Below are 20,512 nucleotides of genomic sequence, written 5' to 3'. Positions count from 1 at the left end.
AGATGGTATTTCTTGCTTGCCTGGATGGAGAATGCTGTGTGTGTTCTGGGCACACTCACCCTTGGTAGGTGGCCCTTGCAATGTTGCCCTGGTCGAATGTGGATGTCAGGGGCTGGACTGAGGAGCAATGGTGGGACCCCCCTCTCCCTTCCCAAGGGCAGAAGGACAGTATTGATTTAGAACAGTGGCTTGCAGAGGGGCATAGTCCAGAGGGGGAAAGCTGGGAAATACTGGGTGAGGAACAGCTAGAAGAGGGAACACCAGGAGAGGGGCAGCTGGCAGATTCAGTGTCTTTGGACAGCATTCCTGACTCCCCTTCACCTAGGACTAGACGGGCTCTGAGAGGGATAGAACAGAAAGCGCAGAGGCAACAAGATCAGATTACCAAACGTAGGAGTGACGTAGATTAATGGGGACGGAGGGGGTGAACCTTAACTAGGACCCACGCCATTTTTAGAGAGATATGCATTCATTTGTCTCTCGCTGTGATTATTAAAGAAACTATCTGGCAAGAATGCTCCCTTTCGTTTGATCTGTTTAATTACTGCCACCGGGGGAGGAATCTGATTCCCCGAAGCCTGACAGTGGCCAATAATCCAAGTGTTACTTTCAGTCTTCAGTTTTCACATCGCTTGGAACATAATCCTGTCTATCTCCCCACCCAAAACACACCATAAGGAATGCTGGTAAATGATCGCATTTGGCTAGGAACATGGGAGACAAGACAACTACCCACGAGGGAGGTGTTCTACCTGCAGTCAGAGGCAATATGCTGTGGGAAAAGTGGGATACTGGCCTGATCCAGGAAGCTCTTATGTCCTCAGGTTGTTCTCTCCTTCCCTCTTGTGTGTATTTAAAAAAAAACTTTAAACAAACAAGAACCCCTGGGATTACTGCAAACTTAACTTCTGCCCTTCCCAAAAAGAGAGAGAGAAATAATAAAGAGACCTTGTTGTTCTATGTACAAGTAGGAACATTGCACTTAATTTCTTTTACATCCATTGGACAACATTAACTTTCTTTAATATATAAATCTCTCTGGATAGGCTGTGGGCAGGGGGAGGAAAGGGAGGAGCCGGGAAATCACCGCGTTTCTCTATATACAGTTCCGTTGGCTCAGTTCGACAGCACAGGCAGCTCATCCTTCACAACCTGAAGTAACAGCCCCAATTTCACTCTCTGGTCCATTTTGGTAGAGGAATGTAACTTTTTATAAATATGATTGATCTTCAGCTTTTGCACTCTCTCCAAACTCCTCCTCAGTCCAATATCCATTTTGTTCTCACTTCTCTCGCAAAGAAATGCCCCCAGGGAAGGAAAAATACTTTCAAAATCCTTAAAAGACAGTACGTCTTGGAAAATACTGTGGGCTGGGGGGGGAGGTGTGACAGAGACCCACAGGGATGTCATCTTTGCACCCGTTGCAAAAGTCACCAAAATGTTTTGTCTTTGAAACTTCCAGCCCTCTTGCCAGGTTTGGTGGGCTCTCTTTGGTATGGCGCCAGACCTCCTGATAACCTCCTGGCCCCAGGACTCTGTCATCGCTCGCTGGCAGGTTGATGAGGGGAAATAATCTCTGGTTGCTATAGGCAAAGGAAGTGAGGTATGGAGCATCACCAAGCTTGCAGCGGACACTAAAAGGGACAGGGGTATGAGGTGAGGGAAAGAAGAGGGAGGCAGAGGTTAGAAGTCATATACCAGGAGTGGAGAACTTCAGGCCCAGGGGCTAAATTCCCCAGGCCACCCCCTCACTGGCGAGGCCTCAAGCCCTCCTTGAGTGTTCTTCCCAGGCTGGAATGTGTCATTGAACTCTGATTATGTCTCTTGCTTGTTGAGATGGGAGGATAGAGAAGGGTGTGTGTGTGTATCAGCTAGCCTACTGCACAATGGTAATGTTTACATTCATTGCTGTGCCCACTTTTGCCTCTTGGCCTAGCCCATCACTGGCATGTGGCCCCCAGGAGGTTGCTCAGAAAGGAATGTGGCCCCTCAGGGTCAAAAGGGTTTCCCACACCTGCCACATACAAAAAGATTATCTTGGAGAAAAGAGCATTTCTTTACAGTGTAAAGGTAAAGGTGAAGGGACCCCTGACCGTTAGGTCCAGTCGCAGAAGACTCTGGGGTTGCGGCACTCATTTCGCTTTATTGGCCGAGGGAGTTGGCGTACAGCTTCTGGGTCATGTGGTCAGCATAACTAAGCCGCTTCTGACGAACCAGAGCAGCACATGGAAACGCCATTTACCTTCCCACCGGAGCAGTACCTATTTATCTACTTGCACTTGATGTGCTTTCAAACTGCTAGGTTGGCAGGTGCAGGGACCGAGCAACGGGAGATCACCCTGTCGCGGGGATTTGAACCACCGACCTTCTGATTGGCAAGTCCTAGGCTCTGTGGTTTAACCCACAGCGCCATCTGCGTCCCTTCTTTTACACTGTAGGATGGTGTTTTGATCTTACATTTTTATGCTGTAAACCGCCATGAGATCTACAGATGAAGGTAAAGGTAAAGGTACCCCTGCCCGTACGGGGCAGTCTTGACAGACTCTGGGGTTGTGCGCCCATCTCACTTAAGAGGCCAGGGGCCAGCGCTGTCCGGAGACACTTCCGGGTCACGTGGCCAGTGTGACATCGCTGCTCTGGCGAGCCAGAGCTGCACATGGAAACGCCGTTTACCTTCCCGCTAGTAAGCGGTCCCTATTTATCTACTTGCACCCGGGGGTGCTTTCGAACTGCTAGGTTGGCAGGCGCTGGGACCGAACAACGGGAGTGCACCCCGCCGCGGGGATTCGAACTGCCGACCTTTCGATCGGCAAGCCCTAGGTGCTGAGGCTTTTACCCACAGCGCCACCCGCGTGGGAAGTATACAATTGTTGTTGTTGTTGTTGTTTATTTAGAAATCGGTTTAGGTGGTTAGGTTAAAGTACAGAAACAGGGCGGGGCTTCAGTAGCACCTTGGACAGCTCCCTGCAGAGCTCAGCCTGGCTGTTCCATAAGAGCAGCACTCAAATGTTGCTTCAGCACCAGCCACCCTCAGACTGAGCCTGAAATAGCTGAGATGAGCCTCTTCGTTTAAAGCGGCCCACCTTGCTTTAGCACTTGCTGGCTCTGATAGAGCAGGGGAGAATGCAGTTGCACTAGGACACAGTGGTAGCCAACATGGTGCCCTCCAGATGTTGTTGGGTTTCCATCGACCATCAGCCTCAGCCAGCCTGGCCAATGGTCAAGGATAAAGAGAATTGTAATCCAGCAACCTCTGGAGGGCTATTTCTGCACTAGGGCTTCTGAGCTGGAGTCCTCCCAAGTCAGAGGAAGGCAAAGCAACCTCATTGGACTAGAGAGCTACTTGCACAATGGGCTTCTCTTGTGCAAGTATTTTTGGCTTAGTAGGCACATCTGGGGATGGCACCAAGGACCATTCCACTCTGAACTTCCCTGACTTCATATCCCCAATTCCTCTGTGTCCGGTAAATATGCAGCCGGCTGCATCAGTTCAAGTTTTTTGTTATGTTTTTTAAAGGGCTTTTTAAAAGGATTTTTTTTAAATCATCTTTTGTGGCTGTTATTGGAGGTTTGATTGCACATGCTACTGCTGGGGTCTTTGCTGCTTTGCTGCTGACTGCTGAACTGTATAATGACGCTGAAGGTTGGGAGATTCAGGACAGACAAAAGAAGGTACTTTTTCACCCAGAGCAAAGTTCAACTATGGGACTCGCTCCCACAGGAGGCAGTGATGGCCGCCAACTCGGATGGCTTTAGAAGAGGCCATCTGGGGTAGTTCAGTCGGTAGAGCATGAGACAATTAATCTCAGAGTTGTGGGTTTGAACCCCACCTTGGGCCAAAAAACAACAACCCACCCTGCATTGCAGGGGGTTGGACATGGTCCCTTCCACTTTTACAGTTCTGTGGTTCTATGGCTTTCAATAGCTACTTGCTACAATGGCTATGTTCTACCTCCACTGTCAGAGGCAGCAATGCTTCTGAATACCAAATTGCTGGAAACCACAAAAGGGAAGAGTGCTGTTGAGCTCAGGTCCTGCTTGCTGGTTTCCCCACTAGCATCTGGTGGATCACTGTGAGAACAGGATGCTGGACTAGATCGGCCACTGGCTCAATCCAGCAGGCTCTTCTTATTATATTGGATTTATTTAAATTGACTGTTTACACTGTAAACTGGATTGTATGCACTAATGTTTGTTAACTGTTATTAATGCAAGTCACGTTAAGAAGGATACAGTCTGAAAGGCAGCTTAAAAATACATATATAGGTATATTTATTCCAGTCTCTATCTGTACTTGGGTTTGAAATTGTTCTTACATATGAAATTGTTTTTAATATGTTGTTATAATATGGAATTGCTTCTGATTGTTTTGTGTATGTGTATGGCAGTCATTTTGACATGTGGAATTGCTTTAATTGTTTCGACATAAAGTAGTTTTTATTGTTGATGTTTTTGCTGTCAAGGTATTTTTCTTGATAATGATTTTTATTAGTTTTCAATTACAGTCCAATAATAGCCTCATTATAACAAGGTATTTTTATAGGAATCAAACAAATAAATTTAATAACAATAATTTTTTGTATTATTTTATGTAAACCACTTAGTAATTGTTTTTGATTATGCACTGTGTGTGTGTGTGTGTGTGTGTGTGTGTGTAAATGGCTGAATATAAATATAAATATGGGGAAACAGCTGATTGCTGCCGATTATCCCAAACAGCTCTCTTCTAACGATAAGCTGAGTTTTCTTTACCACCAGCACCCATGCCCACGTTTGACTGCCCCAGCGAGGCTGAGCAAGCAGCATCATGCTAGGTTTTGATTAAGAGGACGCTTCCTGAACCCAGGAGGGCTTGTTCCAACACGCAAGCATCAAAGTCAACTGGAGGGCAAGATGGAATAATCAATCAAGGACAAAGTTATGGCTGAGTGCCTGGCAGATGAATCGATAGAGCCTTGCTAAGGAAATGGTCTTCTTCCCCCAGTGGTGTGGATGCGCCTGATTGCTTGACTGATGGAGAAGGGTGCTTTCTCCGGCTCACTACAAAGGGTGGGAACCCAACAGGAGTGGCGGGCTTTGAAAACAACACTTTCGCCTTCCAGTGCAGTGTGGTAAACACTTCTCTGCAAGGCCCCATGTGGTTCCAAATCCAGACGGTTGCCACCAACCAATATGGACAACATGCTCATATAAACAAATCAGGTAGGATGGCGGAAACTGAAGATGTCCAGAAGGAACTCTCCAGACAAGGTGAACAAAAGCTCAGTGTTGTAAATTGGTGTAAACTAGAGGGGGAAATTATTTTTGTGCACACACAGATTTCACACACTGGCTGTGATGGATCTGAACTGCTTGTGATGGGACCTAATCTCATGGTTCTTTCTTAGGCAAAACGATTGAGGGATTTCTCAAAAGCATCCTTACCAAACCGGGCAAAATGTCTTGGAGGGTTATTTGTATGTTTATAGACATCCTTAGGACTGGAATGAGGTTGGGTTGTCGCATCAGGCAAAAATATCTGATGAATATTTTTAGGGAGATAATTAAACTGTAGCTAAGAGGAAAATTCTCCAAGGGGGTTTCACACCCATTTCTCATTGAGCCACGTTTGGCGTTACTAGGCGGGTCATGATGATCAGTTAAACTAGACTTAGCCCCATTCAGCAGTCTGCCAGGGGATGGAAGTTCCAGTCAAATCAAATTCTGCGGAATCATAGGACCATGTAGAGTTGGAAGGGAGCCCTGGTCATCTAGTCCAACCCCCTGCAATGCAGGAATCTCAAAACACAGTTCCTCCATCCATTTTGAAACCATAACAGACCCTTTCCAAATGTGCTAGCAGTTTTATTGCTGCACCACTAGGAGGTTAGGACTTAGGAACATAGGAAGCAGCCTGACATCCATCAGACCGTTTGTCCATTTAGCTCAGTATTGTCGACACTGACTGGCAGCAGCTCTCCAGGGTTTTAGAATGGAGACGTTCCCAGTTCTGTCTGGAGAGGCTCAAAACTGAACCTGGAAAGTTTCGCATGTGAAACATGTGCTCTAATCACTGAGCAATGGGCAGCCCTTTCTCAATGCACCCAACACTCAAGCAAACCCTGGCTGCAAGCACCCACAGAGACTTCCATTCATCAGCCCCTTCTGAGCAACCTCCAGGAAACACTGGCCCTGTATGGGAATCCAGGCTCTCGTTCTAGACATTCTTGAACCCAGCCCATTATAATAATTTTGGCACGCCTTGTTTTCTTTTAAAACGCGAAAGCTTATCTCTTGAGAAGTTCAAGGTTTTCTCCTCTAACTATCTGTTAATCGATAAAGGCTGAATATTTCCCACGGTCTGCAAAGCTGCCTTTAAAGCAGGAGAAAAGAGGACCTTTTGTTAGAACTCCTCGCTAAATGGCTCAGGCCATTTACAGCAAAATGGACTGGTTAGGGGATTTTCATTTTATTTTTTGGAGGAGGGGTGCACTAACGTGTCTCCAAAGGTTTCATAAAAAGAGGAGGTGTAAGGGCCGGGCTATCCTTTCCTGACTTCAAGTCCCACCCCTGAAGCACTAGGCACAACAAGGTTCTTCCTCAGACCCTCCAAGTGCTAACACATTGTTAGGTCCTTCCTCATCTTATCAGGCTCCAGCCCCTAACTCCAGGGCTCACCTCCCTCAGGCGATGTGGCAACTCTAGTTGTATAGGAGTGTTGTCAGTCAGCTAGGAGGCTGGCAGAACCCCAGCTCATATCGGGCTGTGCTCTGAATCTGTGGCTTTGTTTGGCGTACCAGTTTCCACAAAGAAGACTTGGCTGATCATTATTTACCTGTTTACTGGAAGACATATTGGTTAACGAACTGATGCTGCTGGTATCCGTGACCACCATGGCTGAAGGGAACCGGGATGTGTGGGAATACTGAGGGGGTTCCTGCTTGTGCGCGTACACTGTGGAGGGAAACGACAACAGCACTTCTGTCATGTGAGGCAGTGGGGAAGACAGGCAGCCCTTTTAGCATGCAACTACAGTATAAACAGGCTCACCCCATCAATGGAGAAAGACTCACTCCAAGAGACGATGACTCTTATATCATTAGTTGGGGGGTTTATTTTATGGAGTTTTAAAATTTGTTAGAAATGGAAGCGGGAGCACAAATTACACTTATTGGTCCCCCATCCAGAACAGAAACCAATCGAGTGAATGCAGTTGGTATTTTCAGCTTGGAAACTGAATAATTACATAATGATTATGTAAATTTCCACCACAGCAGACAGCGAGGCAAATAATGTAATATGGGGAGCTGAACTGCAGCGAAATAGATACAGTGCTGCATGCAATAAATATGGGTCAGAACAGAAATCAATTCCATCTTATGCCCCTAACGTAGTGCCCCTGCCATCCCTTATCCTTGGAACAAACCAGTGACAGAACTGAAGCTAAGAAAGGCTGAGTGGCCCCAACATCACTCTGTAAGCTCTGAGGCTGAATGAGGATTTGAACCCAGGTCTAACTACTACACAACAGTGCCCCTTCTTCCCTGTTTTTGATTCTCAGTCTGCTGTCCAGGCCCCTCCAATTCTCCCGTTTTAGGGTTCCTTATTTTAAACTGGACTTGGACCAGGCAGGGCTGTGTTCTGTAAAAAGCAAGGCAAACCCTACTTTCGCTAAGAGAGTGATTCACAGATTCTGTTTTTTTCTGGGAAACTGAGAACTAGGAAGGAGATTCAACATTTTAAAATTCTGGCCCCTGTAAAAACTGTTCCTCCCAACAATACAGACAGACAGCACCTCGGCCACATCTGCATCATACATTTAAAGCCCTCCTGTAGCACTTTAAAGCATCATGGCTTCCCCCAAGGAATCCTGGGAAGTGTAGTCCACTAAGGGTGCTGAGAGTTCTTAGGGACTCTCTTCTTTCTCACAGAGAGCTGTTATCTCCCAGAGCAGTTTAACAATCAATCCCTCTTCCCCAAGGAACTCCCAGAATCCTGTGGGAGAAGCCGTGGCTGTGAAGGCAGTATAATACCGCTTTAAATGTAAGGTGGAGACGTGGCCACAATTAGTCGCTCTTTTCACCTCGGGAAATACCTGACAAGATCCTTACTGTGTGAATTCTGCAGCTGCGTCACCATGAAGGGCTGCTGTGCCATAGGGTTGGGCGACTGCTGCATGATGGGCTGCTGGTGGGGGCTGTGCAGCTGCTGGGAGAACTGGACGGGCTGCAGGGCTGCCAGGCTGCTGGCCACGCTGTTGATGACGGGGATGCTCTGTGCTTGGGAACTGTTTAGGCCTGGGAGAGAGAGGGGAGAGGGGGAAAGGGGAAACAAATTAGAGCAGGGTGAGGAATCTGGGCCCTTGCAGCTTTCTGCATGTCCGGAATGTAATCCACAGTGCAAAGGTATAAGAGTCTCATCCGCTGCTGTTCCCACTTTGCTTCCGGCTCTGTCACACAATTCCTACAAGGGAATGCTTCCTTGAGCTGGAAAAGGTCCCTCAGATTATTCCTAACATACATCAATTACCTTCCTGCCTTGATTCACACACGGTGGTACAGTGGTACCTCGTGGGCAAGATCCGTTCCAGAGCTCCAGTCGGATCCCAAGGCTTCCACAACAGGAGGCGCCTGTTCTGCACATGCGCACGGCACAATAGAACACTACTGCACATGCACGTGCGACGAAACCCAGAAATACACTTCCAGGTTTGCCACATGCGTATCCTGAAGGATATGTAGCAAGAGGGGCACGTAAGTAGAGGTACCACTGTATAAAATTTCTAGAAATTCTTAATGAAAGTCTCTAAAGTTTACTCAGAGTAAATAAAGGTAAAGGTGTACTCAGAGTAAACCCAATGAGATCAGTAGACCTAAGTTAGCTATGTTCATGAATGGGTTTATTCTGTTTATGACTACCACTGAATGCAATCCACAGCTAGCCAAAAAAATCCCTCCTTCCTTCCCCTCTTCAAAGCTCACTTTTTCTATGAAGCCTCTGGCCCAACCCCTTCGTCTCTGCTCTGCTGCAGACAGCTAATGTGGTGCTTCCCATACAAATGATGGACTACATTTCCCATCATCCATTCCCATTGGCTATGCTGGTTGAGGCAGATGGGAACTGCAGTCCAACAACATCTGGTGGGTACCATGTTGGCTATACCTATCCGACTGTACCTAAGCTTAAGTATGTGTAACTGAAATAACAACATGTTATTTCCGTGTTCACACCTGCTTCCATTTTCCTCGCCTTCCTGGTTTCTTCTCCCATTGTTGAACTTTGGGCTGTAAGATCCTCAGCGGAGAGACCTATCTCCTGCTCCCTCTAAAATGCCCTTCACATTGGTGGCATATCATATAAATACGAAAGAAAGATACAGCCTTCCAGTCCAGCAGAAAAGCACTTACTTTGTGTGATAGCCATGACACCTGATAACGGCGCCATGATGAGGTTCTGGGACTGTTGTGGATTATGATGGGAAAAGCTGTGGATGTTGGTGAGAGTACTGACCGGGGGAAGCCCACCTCCTGGCGCCGTAATCTGCCAAAAAAAGAAGAAGGGGCAATTCAAAACTGAGGCATGGACAGTCAGCCAAACAGCTCTGGCTCCACTGAGTGTCTCATACAGGCAGAAAGTCAGGATATAAAAGTTACAAATAAGTAAGATTGTGCAAAGATTGTGAAGCCTTTACTACTGTTGTATGTCCTTTTGGAAATCTTTTGTTGTTTTACCTCAGAATTCCCAGAGATGCTTACTTTGAGCAGAGGCCTTCCAATTCGCCTCAGATTTTCCTTTGGGGGAAACCCAGTAGCACCTGAGATTTTTATATATTTACTTTTTTTCTTTCCCTTCTCCTCCTGCGATGAGGCTACATTTTAATATTTTAATGTTCCATTATTTTAATGTTGTATTTTATTTTTGTTTTTAAGTTGTAATCATTCATCTTGTTTTTATTATTGCTTGTAAGCCGCTCTGAGCCCGGCCTTGGCTGGGGAGGGCGGGGTATAAATAAATAAAAAATTATTATTATTATAATTACTTTAACATCCCTCTTCTCCAAGGGACTTAACACCGTTTACCACAGCCCCATTTTATGCTCACAACCCTTGTCCGGCTAAGAGATGGCATTTGGCCAATGGTCGCTCAGGGAGCTTCATGGCCAAGTGGAGATTTGAACCCGGTGCTCCCAGGTCCTAAGTCCAACACACTTACCACAACACCACACATGCTCTTCCCTGGCCCGGAATGATTTTGCTATTCTTATCTCAAAAGTCCTTCAACATTCCTACAGGCGTCATCACCTGGCCTTCCAAAAACTGGCCTCACATTTCATGGGAGGGGGGCAACATTATTTGTAGAGTGCCGTGTGAGCCTGGCTACGGTAGTCAATAAACGACTTTCTGGATGGAAGGCCAGGTTGTCTCAGAAGAGAACTATGCATCCCTGGCCAAGGGAGAGAAAGCAACTATAAAAACCACCCAGTGTGACATGAATCAGTCAAGCTAGGCCAAGGAAAATAACCCCACAAGGTGAATTTCTAGAATATTCTCACACTTCTGCTACTGAAAGCTGGCATTGCCCAAACAAAGAGGGGAAATAAGTGTTATAATACCAGGAACCGGGGGCTCGGGAACAAGGGGCTAAGAGAGGGCAAAAACACTTCAGAGGTTGAACGGTGGATGTTTTGAACTGTTTTCAAGATGGCTGCCATTACACTTTGGGCAGGAAGGTCCACTTGCCTGGCCCCATGGCAGCGGCATCATTGCCTGTGCTAAAGTTCACATTCTCCTCACGGGGGTCATTGGCCAGGCAGCCGGCCTCAGTGAGGACATGCCGTCCAACACACTTAACACACCATTCTGGCCACACACAGAGCACAAGATCAAGTGATAGGCCTATCTAGTGATAGGTGAGCAGCCTTTCAAGCCTGGTGTCATAAGAGGGGCATCCTCGGGCAGCTATTGCTACTCCCCGGGGCTCTCTTTTCCGGTGCGCAGAGGCATGCTTGGCAGCTGCCACTATAAATTACCCACAGTTACTGCCTCTCAGCCTGAAGTTATTAAGTATATATTAAGTATACCTGAAGGAGCGTCTCCACCCCCATCGTTCTGCCTGGACGCTGAGGTCCAGCGCCGAGGGCCTTCTGGCGGTTCCCTCATTGCGAGAAGCAAAGCTACAGGGAACCAGGCAGAGGGCCTTCTCGGTAGTGGCACCCACTCTGTGGAACGCCCTCCCATCAGATGTCAAAGAGATAAACAATTACCTGACATTCAGAAGACATCTGAAGGCAGCCCTGTTCAGGGAAGTTTTTAATGCGTGACATTTTAGTGTACTTTTGGTCTTTGTTGGAAGCCGCCCAGAGTGGCTGGAGAAACCCAGCCAGATGGGTGGGGTACAAATAAATTATTATTATTATTATTATTATTATTATTATTATTATTATTATTATAACCTAACATGACTAGCAGGGTTGTTGTGAGGTTAAAAATGGGGAGGACCTTGTACTCCATATTGAGCTCCTTGGAGGAAAGATGGGGTATCAATATAATTAAATAAATAACAAATAAGGCTGGAGTTAGCCCTTCTCCTTGAGGAACTTCTAATAAACCTCTGAGGCAACCTAGGGAAGGAATGGGGGAGAAAACTGGCTTGTGTTTTCATTTTTAATGAGAAAGGTATTTGCACTTTGCAGACCAATACGCAAATTGAAATGCAAGTATCCTTCAAAAATGGCATGTCTCTGAATTTTTGTGATGCAGCTCTCCAACCAACCAAAAATGCATACTTAGGTGAAAGTGTGCATAAAGATGCATACGTTAGTGAAATTAACATAGAAAAAATGCATTAGATTATGAGAACTGGCTTGCAGAAATGGTTATATTAGTCAAAACTGCATACAAATATGTATTTATTGGGGGGAGGGAATTGCACTAAATTGCTGGAAATTTTCATGAAGATTTTTTTTTTTAAAAAAGTAAATTGCTGCAGAGATGTAAAGAAACCAAACACTATAGATTTGTCTATTTCTTCCTTACAGTCCACCAGGAACACTCATGGATTGAAAGCAACTTACAGAGGGCATATCTACTAAAGCTTTCAGCGCTCTCTGATCATACATTATAAGAAAGTGGGGGGGGGGGCTTTCCTTCAACTCAGGACACAATTCCTTGTATGCTTACCTTGAGGAAGGAGAAATTCCTCAAGTCCAGGTCGCCTCAGTCAGGCATGCATGTGATACAAAAAAACCACCCCATTTACACAAACCATTTAATGCATCAGCAAATCTTGAAAAAGCGATTAGGGGCAGAAAAATATATGAATTAATAAGGACAGGGGAGGGGAGTCACCTGACCAGGAAAGAATTCGACCCCATGGTCACAAAGAAAACTTGCAGAGACACTCTCCAGCGTTATGACCCTGAGTGCAGAGTCATAAAAGACTGACTGCACATCCAGAGATCAGACTAACACATGTCGGGAATTAAAACATTGGCAAAATGCCTAGGCAAATTCCAATGCAGATTCTGATTTTTACCTGATGGGGCTAGGAGACAGATTTCATTTGATTTTATTTTTTGAAGGATGTATAATAATATAATTTGACGATCATGCACCAGAAAGCAAGCACAACATACATCAAAACGGAAATCCCAAGTCTAAATGAAAGGCAGCATAAAACCATTTTATATATCAATGTGGTAATAATTCTATAAGCCTACAAAACAGAAAAGAAGTAAAACTGTAGCATTATAACTAAATTTCATCTAGACACCCACCAACCTGCACAAAAGCTCAGCTCCTGCTTATATCTAGCAGAAGAGGACCTTTGTAGCCCCACCTCTTTAGACCTGCCTCCTTAGCCCTTGGTCCTGCCTAGATGGCTACTAGAGGGTTTAAAAAAGATTCACCACCTCTGCTTAGATAAAAAGTACAGTGGTACCTTGGTTTAAAAACTTAATCCGTTCTGGAAGTCCATTCTTAAACCAAAGCGTTCTTAAACCAAGGCTTGCTTTCCCATAGCAGCGGGGGACTCAATTTACAAATAGAACACACTCAACAGGAAGCGAAACATGTTCTTATTCCAAGGCAAAGTTCACAAACCAAAACACCTACTTCCGGGTTTGCAGCATTCTTAATCCAAGTAGTTACTAAACTGTTCTTAAACCAAGGAACCACTGTAGTTCTTAAAGGCTCCAAGGGATTTTGAAAAACATGCTGTGTTTTAACTAGTTTCACAGGGCAATCACAATCTAAATCTGTCCCAGTTCTAATCAGGGGACCCAGTACCTTGCATTAAGAGTTTCCACATAACACATAAACATGATACAGCACAGTTTAAATGCTACCTATATACTCACGCTGATTGGCCAGCGCCCATGTCATCACTAGGAAATCACCCATACCCCCAATCTCAGGTTAGTTTTGCAGGGTTTCTTTTAAGAAAACACTTTCAGATTCTAATTACATCATGAAGGGATGGTTCAATATGCAAACTCTGCTTTTGAAAACAATCTCACACACACACACACACACACACACACACACACACACACACACCCTTCCCCCAAAAGGCAGAATCCACCTGAAACATGGCAGAGGGAGAAAGACCAACAGGTGCCTTTCATTTGTCAAGGAGGGACAAAGCTGGGATCAGCCAATGGCCAATAAGTCTGCCCTGAACTCTCTTTTTATATAATGTCTTCTTGAGATAGAGAGCTCACCCTGCCATTAGTGTTGTCATTCTTTCTATCTCTATTGGAAAAAACAGTGGCCTGGTTCACAAGTAACACTAAACCATGCCTAATGATAGCCATGCCTAATGATAACCATAGTTAATGAACCATAGATTTGAAGCATCTGGCAGACAATTACTTAAACCATGGGGGGTGTTTTTTATGCCACAGATTTGTTAGAAGCATTAGCAGCAGCAGCCAAGCTTTGAGAGTGGCTTGAATTATTTACCGCTCTTCACTTGCAGTGATGGTTCCTGAATCATAATTAAGAAGGAGGTTTGCTTATAATGTTAAGCCATGGTTAATGTTAATGAAGGCTAAGAAACCAACTGCAAACTTAGTTATCCATCTTTAACCATAGTTAACAAGCCATAGTTAAACTGCTTAGCTGGATTGACACATAACACTATGCCATAGTTTAATAAACCATAGTTTACTGTTACATACGAACCAGGCCATTATTACTTTTGCTAACATCTGTTGGCCTGAATGTAGATAGTCATAGGGGTTAAAAGAGAAAGGGATCATGGGAGTTTGCTAAATGACTTCAGTGGGGATGGAATGATTGAAGGTGGTGTGTGTGTGTGTGTGTGTGTGTTTTAATCAAATGGAATGTCATCAACAGCGAAGAGCAAACAATGATCCACCCCACCGTTCCAATTTAGCAGGCATTCAATCAATACCCTGAGAACGGCTCTGTGTCACATTTATTGGCGGGTTTCAAAGCCTGTGTCACTACCTGTTGCCAGGGAAAAGGTAAGGTCAGCATGATGACTTTTTCCTCAGTGTACTCAGGCTTTCCCCCTTCCCGTCCCTACAAATGCCTCATTGTTTTAACACAGATCTTGTGCAAAAAAACACACACGGAGACACAAACCCCCAGAGTTTTCAAAAAAAATATGAAAAAGAGAAAGCTTTGTTTGTTTTGCTTGCTAGGCCATCTTATCTTATCAGTCCCTGAGCTACAATAGGGCAGGTGTGCTCACCATTTTGCCGTCCGGTGGGAGCAGGCTGTGGCTGTGGCCTGGGTCCAAACCAGCTGGAGACACTTGCTGTAGGGCAGCCTGGCTGGTGGTCACCATGGAGCTGTTGCCGTGGTGACTAATGGCAGAGGAGGAAGTGACTTCATTGCTCCCCGGTTGGCTGTAGCGGACTCCTGGGGAGAAGATAATTCAAATAGTTTCAGGCATGTTATTTATTTGTTTTAAAGGCATTTATATGCTGCTTCACCATTAGCACTTTCTAAGCGGTGTACAGTTGATAATAAAAAAAGCCATATAGGGAATAAAACAACTTAAAAGATCACCATAAAACCCACACAGAATAAATGGATGCTACCTTAAAATGCCTCCTGGAATCAGAGAGTTTTTAGGAATGTTCACAGATTACCGTATACTGGGCACAGATACAAGCTGTGCAAGTGTGTGGGTGGAAGCGTGCGGGTGTGTTGCTTTCCACAGCTGAGATTTTGTGTACACGGAGTCTGTGTACATATTGAACATGACATGTTAATAAGTATACAAGTGCACAGCTCGGCTGTTTTGTGTCCACGAAAGAGCTGTTCATACATTTGACTAGACGCAGGCAGAGGCTGTCTCTACACAAGTACAAGTTTTGGTGTGAAAGTGTATGCTTGTTCACTTGTACAGCTCACCTGTTGTGTACACGTGTGCAAAGACTGTACACTGGTTTAACAGGACATGCAAATTATTGTACAGCTCCACAGGCACGCAGGTTGTACACTTGTTGGATGTAATGTATGAACACCCCTTTTGTCATTCACGTGCAGTTCAGCAAGGAGGGCTCCTGTCTCATCTCAAGTCAGAGGGAGGGAGCTGCACAGGCCTGGGCCCACAACACTGAATGCATGGAGGACCACCAACAGAGACTCCCCACCAGAGTCAAGTGACTGGGCAGGGATCTAAGGGATCAGGCAGTCATTGAGATGTCCTAAATCCAAGCTGGTAAGGTCCTACACTGACTGGCAGAGGCTCTCCAGGGTTTCAGGTACGGGTCTCTCCCAGCCCTACCTGGAGATGCCAGGGGATGAACCTGGGACCTTCTGCATGCCAAGCAGATGCTCTGCCACTGAGCTGTGGTCCCTCCCTATACAGTTGTATCTTGGAAGTCAAATGTCTTGCAAGTTGAACGTTTTGGCTCCCAAATGCCGCAGACCCGGAAGTGAGTGTTCCAGTTTGCGAATGTTCTTTGGAACCTGAATGTCCAACACAGCTTCTGATTGGCTGCAAGAGCTTCCTGCAGCCAATCAGAAGCCGCGCATTGGTTTCCAAACGTTTTGGAAGTCAAACGGACTTCTGGAATGGATTCCGTTCGATTTCCGAGGTACCACTGTATATCTTTCCCATATACCAGATGTGTGTCCAACAATACACACCAGCAGCTGTGAGAAAAACAGACAGCTCGTCTTGTTAAACAAGGAGCAGTTGGAAGGTATGAAATGATTCACCATAGGTGTGTTTAAGTTTTATATATATATAATGTTCAAAACCTTCAGCCATGGGATACACTGGATGCGGCACTGGAAGGCACACAGAGCAGATCAGAAATAATTAACTGAGGAAGCCAGCTGGGAAACAAAATCCCTTTTATCAGTCCTGGGGCTCAAGAGGTAATTTGTTATGCACCGTCATGCACCACAAACCAAAAGCATTGTTGGAAGGTGAGCCGCTGGGGGAAGATAAAGCCCGGGTAGCACCTGGGCAGCTAAAGTGACCACAGTAGACCTGGTAAAGGAGGAATCAGTGGCAGAACCCATGCTTTGCCTGCAGAAGGTCTCGGGTTCAAATCCTAGCATTAAAAAAATAAGAGCCTACTGGATCAGACCAGCAGCCTATATCTTAGCCTAACCTGCCTCACAGGGTTGTTGTGAGGATGAAATGGAGAGCCATGGAAACCACCTTGAACTTCTTCAAAGAAAAGGTGGTGTATAAAAGCAATACATACTTTTTTTTCCAGGGGGTACTCAAGGGTACGCACTACTGTCCCCTCTCCTTATTTTTTTGTTACTTACTGTAACAACTTCATGGTGAGTAAAGGTAAAGGGACCCCTGACCATTAGGTCGTCGTGGCCGACTCTGGGGTTGTGGGGTCATCTCGCTTTATTGGCCAAGGGAGCTGGCGTACAGCTTCCGGGTCATGTGGCCAGCATGACTAAGCTGCTTCTGGCGAACCAGAGCTGTGCACGAAAACGCCGTTTACCTTCCCGCCGGAGTGGTACCTATTTATCTACTTGCACTTTGATGTGCTTTCGAACTGCTAGGTTGGCAGGAGCAGGAACCGAGCAACGGGAGCTCACCCCGTCACGGGGATTCAAACCGCCAACCTTCTGAACTGCAAACCCTAGGCTCTGTGGTTTAACCCACAGCGCCACCCGCGTCCCCCACAGCGCCACCCGTGTTCTCATGGTGAGTACTGGCACCTATTTTTCTAGTGGGGAAAAGCACGGAATAAATACAAACACAAATGTGGATGTGCATGCTGCAAAAAGCTTGTGGCGTAAGCAGCACCCAATTCCACAATAAAAGTTCTGTCTGGAAGAGCCCTTTGTCCATCTAGCTCATTACTGTTGACTCTGACTGGCAGCAGCAGCTCTCATACAAGTCTTTCTCATTACCTGCCAGCTTATTCTTTTAATTGGTGAGGCCACCAGGGCTTCAACCTGGGAAGTTCAGCATGAGAAACATGACCAGTCCAAGGTTCCTTCCGAAGACTTGCACTCCAGATAAGACTCGAACTCAACTCAGCCCCACTGCTAGCCCTGCGGTCTAGTTCTGGAGAAGCAGGGGTAACCAACATGGTGCCTTCCAGAGGTTATTGGAACACCCCACCCATCATCACAGACCATGGACCATGCAGGCTGGAGATGATGCGAGTTGTGGTCCAGCAACATTCTAGAGGGTTGTTGACTCCTGAGCCAACAGATTACTTCACTGAAACCCAGTAGCCAGTTGACCAATGCAGGAAACAGGATTCTGAATTAGATGGATATTTGATGCAATTTTGCAGAGAAGACCATGTGGATGTATCTCAGGGGATATATACACTGACCCAGTCAAGCCATGCAAATCATTGAGTTGACCTCAACCCAGAATATATCTACCCACCATACATTTAAAGCACATGTTCTCCGCCCACAAAGAATCCTGGGAACTGTAGTTTGCCGAGGGTGCTGGGAACCGTGAAAGGCAAGCTACGGTTCCCAGAATTCTTCGGCGGAAGGAATCTGCTTTAAATGTATGGCGTGTGGATGTTGCAACCCATATAGACCCCATGCCACAGATGCGGAAAGTGTTTGAGAGGCCTTTTTCTCGAGATGTCTTTGGCACCCTCTATTTTCCCCATCCCTGATAATGGAAGAATGCTCTTTTGACAAATGGACCTTTGCCAGCGCAAGTGGATGCCCCAGACAAGAACAGGGTAAACATTGCTCAATCTGAAGTGCTGTACACCCGCATTCTTTGACTGTATTCCTAACCTCATGCAAAGGGTGCCCAGGCTCGGGCCAGATCAGAAAGTCTGAAACATTGTTTGAACAATGGGAGGGAAGATAATTAGAACAAAGAGAGCTGAGTTTGAGAGACGAGGTTTGTTTTTTCTTAATTGAAACGTAAATAACACCGATTCCTTCATTACCAACTCCCCCACCCACAATCCACATGGATTTTGCAAATTTAAAAGGAGAATTGGTTTCTGCTTAGGAAAGTTAACTCCAAGGTGAAAAATCCCGTTAAGAGATAATTAAAGCTTTATGGGACATTCTATGTATTTTATTGCATTAATACATAATAAAATTAAATAATGCCAAGCATATTAAGGTGCATGTATATTTGGAGTTCTGGAAATTCTTTTGCTGATTCTCTTCCACTTCCCCACACACTTTTTGGACCCCCAAATCCTAAAATTTCTAGCTACAGACCGGTGGTTACAGTTTATACAGGGTCTTCTGGCAGAATGAATTTCTTTTTAAGCACTGCAGAAACAAATATGCTTTTTCTGATGATGTTCTCTGGTCCTCCCCTATCATTAGGCAGTGAGGAGAACTGCTTCAGGCAGAAGATGCTAGGAGACGGCATTGGCAACAACCCTGACTGTACCCTTCTGCTGAAGGACAGAGCTGAGTGTGTGCACGCCATGTGGTCTGTCCCTGCACCGCCATAACTAGCCTGCTCTCCTGAGGAGCAGTGGGGAACACTCTCCCATTGCCTGGAACTGGGGCTGAAGCGAGGCTCAACTCCCAGTCCACCCAGCTTCTGCAATGGTGCCATCTTGTATTTCACCTCAGGAAGAGAGATACCGTATTTTTTGCACCCTAACACTCACTTTTTTCCTCCTTGAAAGTAAGGAGAAATGTCTGTGCATGTTATGGAGGAAATGCCTATGGGTGGCGGGGGGGATCTGCTGCAGTCGTGAGCAGAGGATCCATGGTTCCCCTTTCTTCCCTCCTCCGTGGCTCGCTTTGAAACAGCAAAGCGGGAGAAGAGCCGCTGAGTGGGGAGGAGGGAGGGACAGAGAGCCTGCTTCTTTAAAGGAGCAAAGCAGGAGAGGAGAGGAGCCGCTTACACGAGTGTAAGCGGCTCTTGTCCGGTTGGTTCCTTTAAAGCAAGCAGGCTCTCTGTCCCTCCCTCCTCCCCACTCAGCTTGCTAAAAAGCATTATTAGCAGCATCCTTCTCCACACACCCCATGCGTGCTCCTTGTCCCTTGAGTGCTTTTCCTTCCCTCCCCACTTAAAACGTGGTTACAAAGCATGGATCCACATGGATCCTCAGGATTTTTGCATTGGGCTACTCCAAACTCACTGTCAGATCACATGTCTGTGGCCACAGCATGAACCACAAAAATCATACATCCACTGTTTCGTTTAGAATAATTTTTTTCTTGTTTTCCTCCTCTAAAAACTATGTGCGTGTTATGGTCTGGTGCATGTTATAGAGCGAAAAATACGGGTACTTCAAGCTGACCCTGCCTGCGGCGATGGCAAGAACATCAGGAGAGCCCTGCTAGGTCAGACCAAAGGCCTATGTAGTTCAGCAACCTTGCTCTTGGAGGCATATGGGGTTGGACTAGATGACCCTTGTGGTCCCTTCCAACTCTACATTTCTAGGATTCTATGAAAATGCAGTTGCAGTGTAGGGCAAAACTGACTGAATTTTATTGTCATGTGTGGTTTTTAATTGGTTGGCAAGTCGTTTTGGGGGGGGATGTGTTTTGGTGGCACAGCAGCATAACATACCAAAACAAGGAAACAAACAACAACACTTCTTACCTGCCTATTGCTATTATCATTAATAATAGTTCATATCCCACAGTTTCCCACTTGTCTTGTGCTTTCTAGGCATGAGTCTTAAGTGGTTAAGCCTTTGACTTGCTGCTTTCCCCTAGAAAACCAGCTCTTTAGGACCTAAATCAGAGCTAATGCCAGTCTGGAGAAAACCCAATGACATTTGTTCCCATTCAGGGCTGTGTGGATGAGCCCAAACTCCAAATGATAAAACAGTTAAGTCATTGAAAAACAATTCCAATAAAGATGCAGACTGGAAAGATCTCTACTTGTTTGGGACCAGGTGGTCCCAGGATGGGCTGCAACAATTTAACAGTACAATATTATAACAGTTAATGATGGATTAACCGACATTACAGATTACAAGGAAGACAACAGGAAGTCTCCTAATTAGGGCTGGCCGATACCTGGATTTCAACATCATGATATATCACCAGCCAAACATTGTGATATCACGATGTCTGAAATAAGGGTGGAGCTATGTAGAGGCATTGGCTGGCTT

At 45.8% G+C, this 20,512-nt stretch overlaps 1 protein-coding gene across 4 annotated transcripts in view; it reads right to left on the bottom strand.

Moving 5' to 3' along the window:
- Positions 1–986: 986 nt before the first annotated feature.
- HNF1B (HNF1 homeobox B) overlaps positions 987–20,512 on the bottom strand; it is a 59,332-nt gene continuing 39,806 nt past the window's right edge. For 2 of the 4 annotated variants that reach the window (XM_083714570.1, XM_083714568.1), the window contains exons 5-9: positions 14,698–14,867; positions 9,387–9,519; positions 8,075–8,276; positions 6,815–6,933; positions 987–1,634 (exon numbers count right to left, since the gene is read on the bottom strand). In XM_083714570.1, coding sequence (XP_083570696.1) covers positions 6,819–6,933; positions 8,075–8,276; positions 9,387–9,519; positions 14,698–14,867 — 620 coding nt within the window. In that variant the 3' untranslated portion in view covers positions 987–1,634; positions 6,815–6,818. The remainder of the gene's footprint in view (positions 1,635–6,814; positions 6,934–8,074; positions 8,277–9,386; positions 9,520–14,697; positions 14,868–20,512) is intronic. The other 2 variants (XM_083714569.1, XM_083714567.1) reach the window with 1 other exon arrangement.

This window comes from Podarcis gaigeae (assembly GCF_964106915.1).
Source record: "Podarcis gaigeae genome assembly, chromosome: 15".
NCBI lineage: Eukaryota > Metazoa > Chordata > Lepidosauria > Squamata > Lacertidae > Podarcis > Podarcis gaigeae.
Note: the sequence above shows the minus strand (reverse complement) of the source record. Positions and strands in the feature narration are given on the sequence as shown.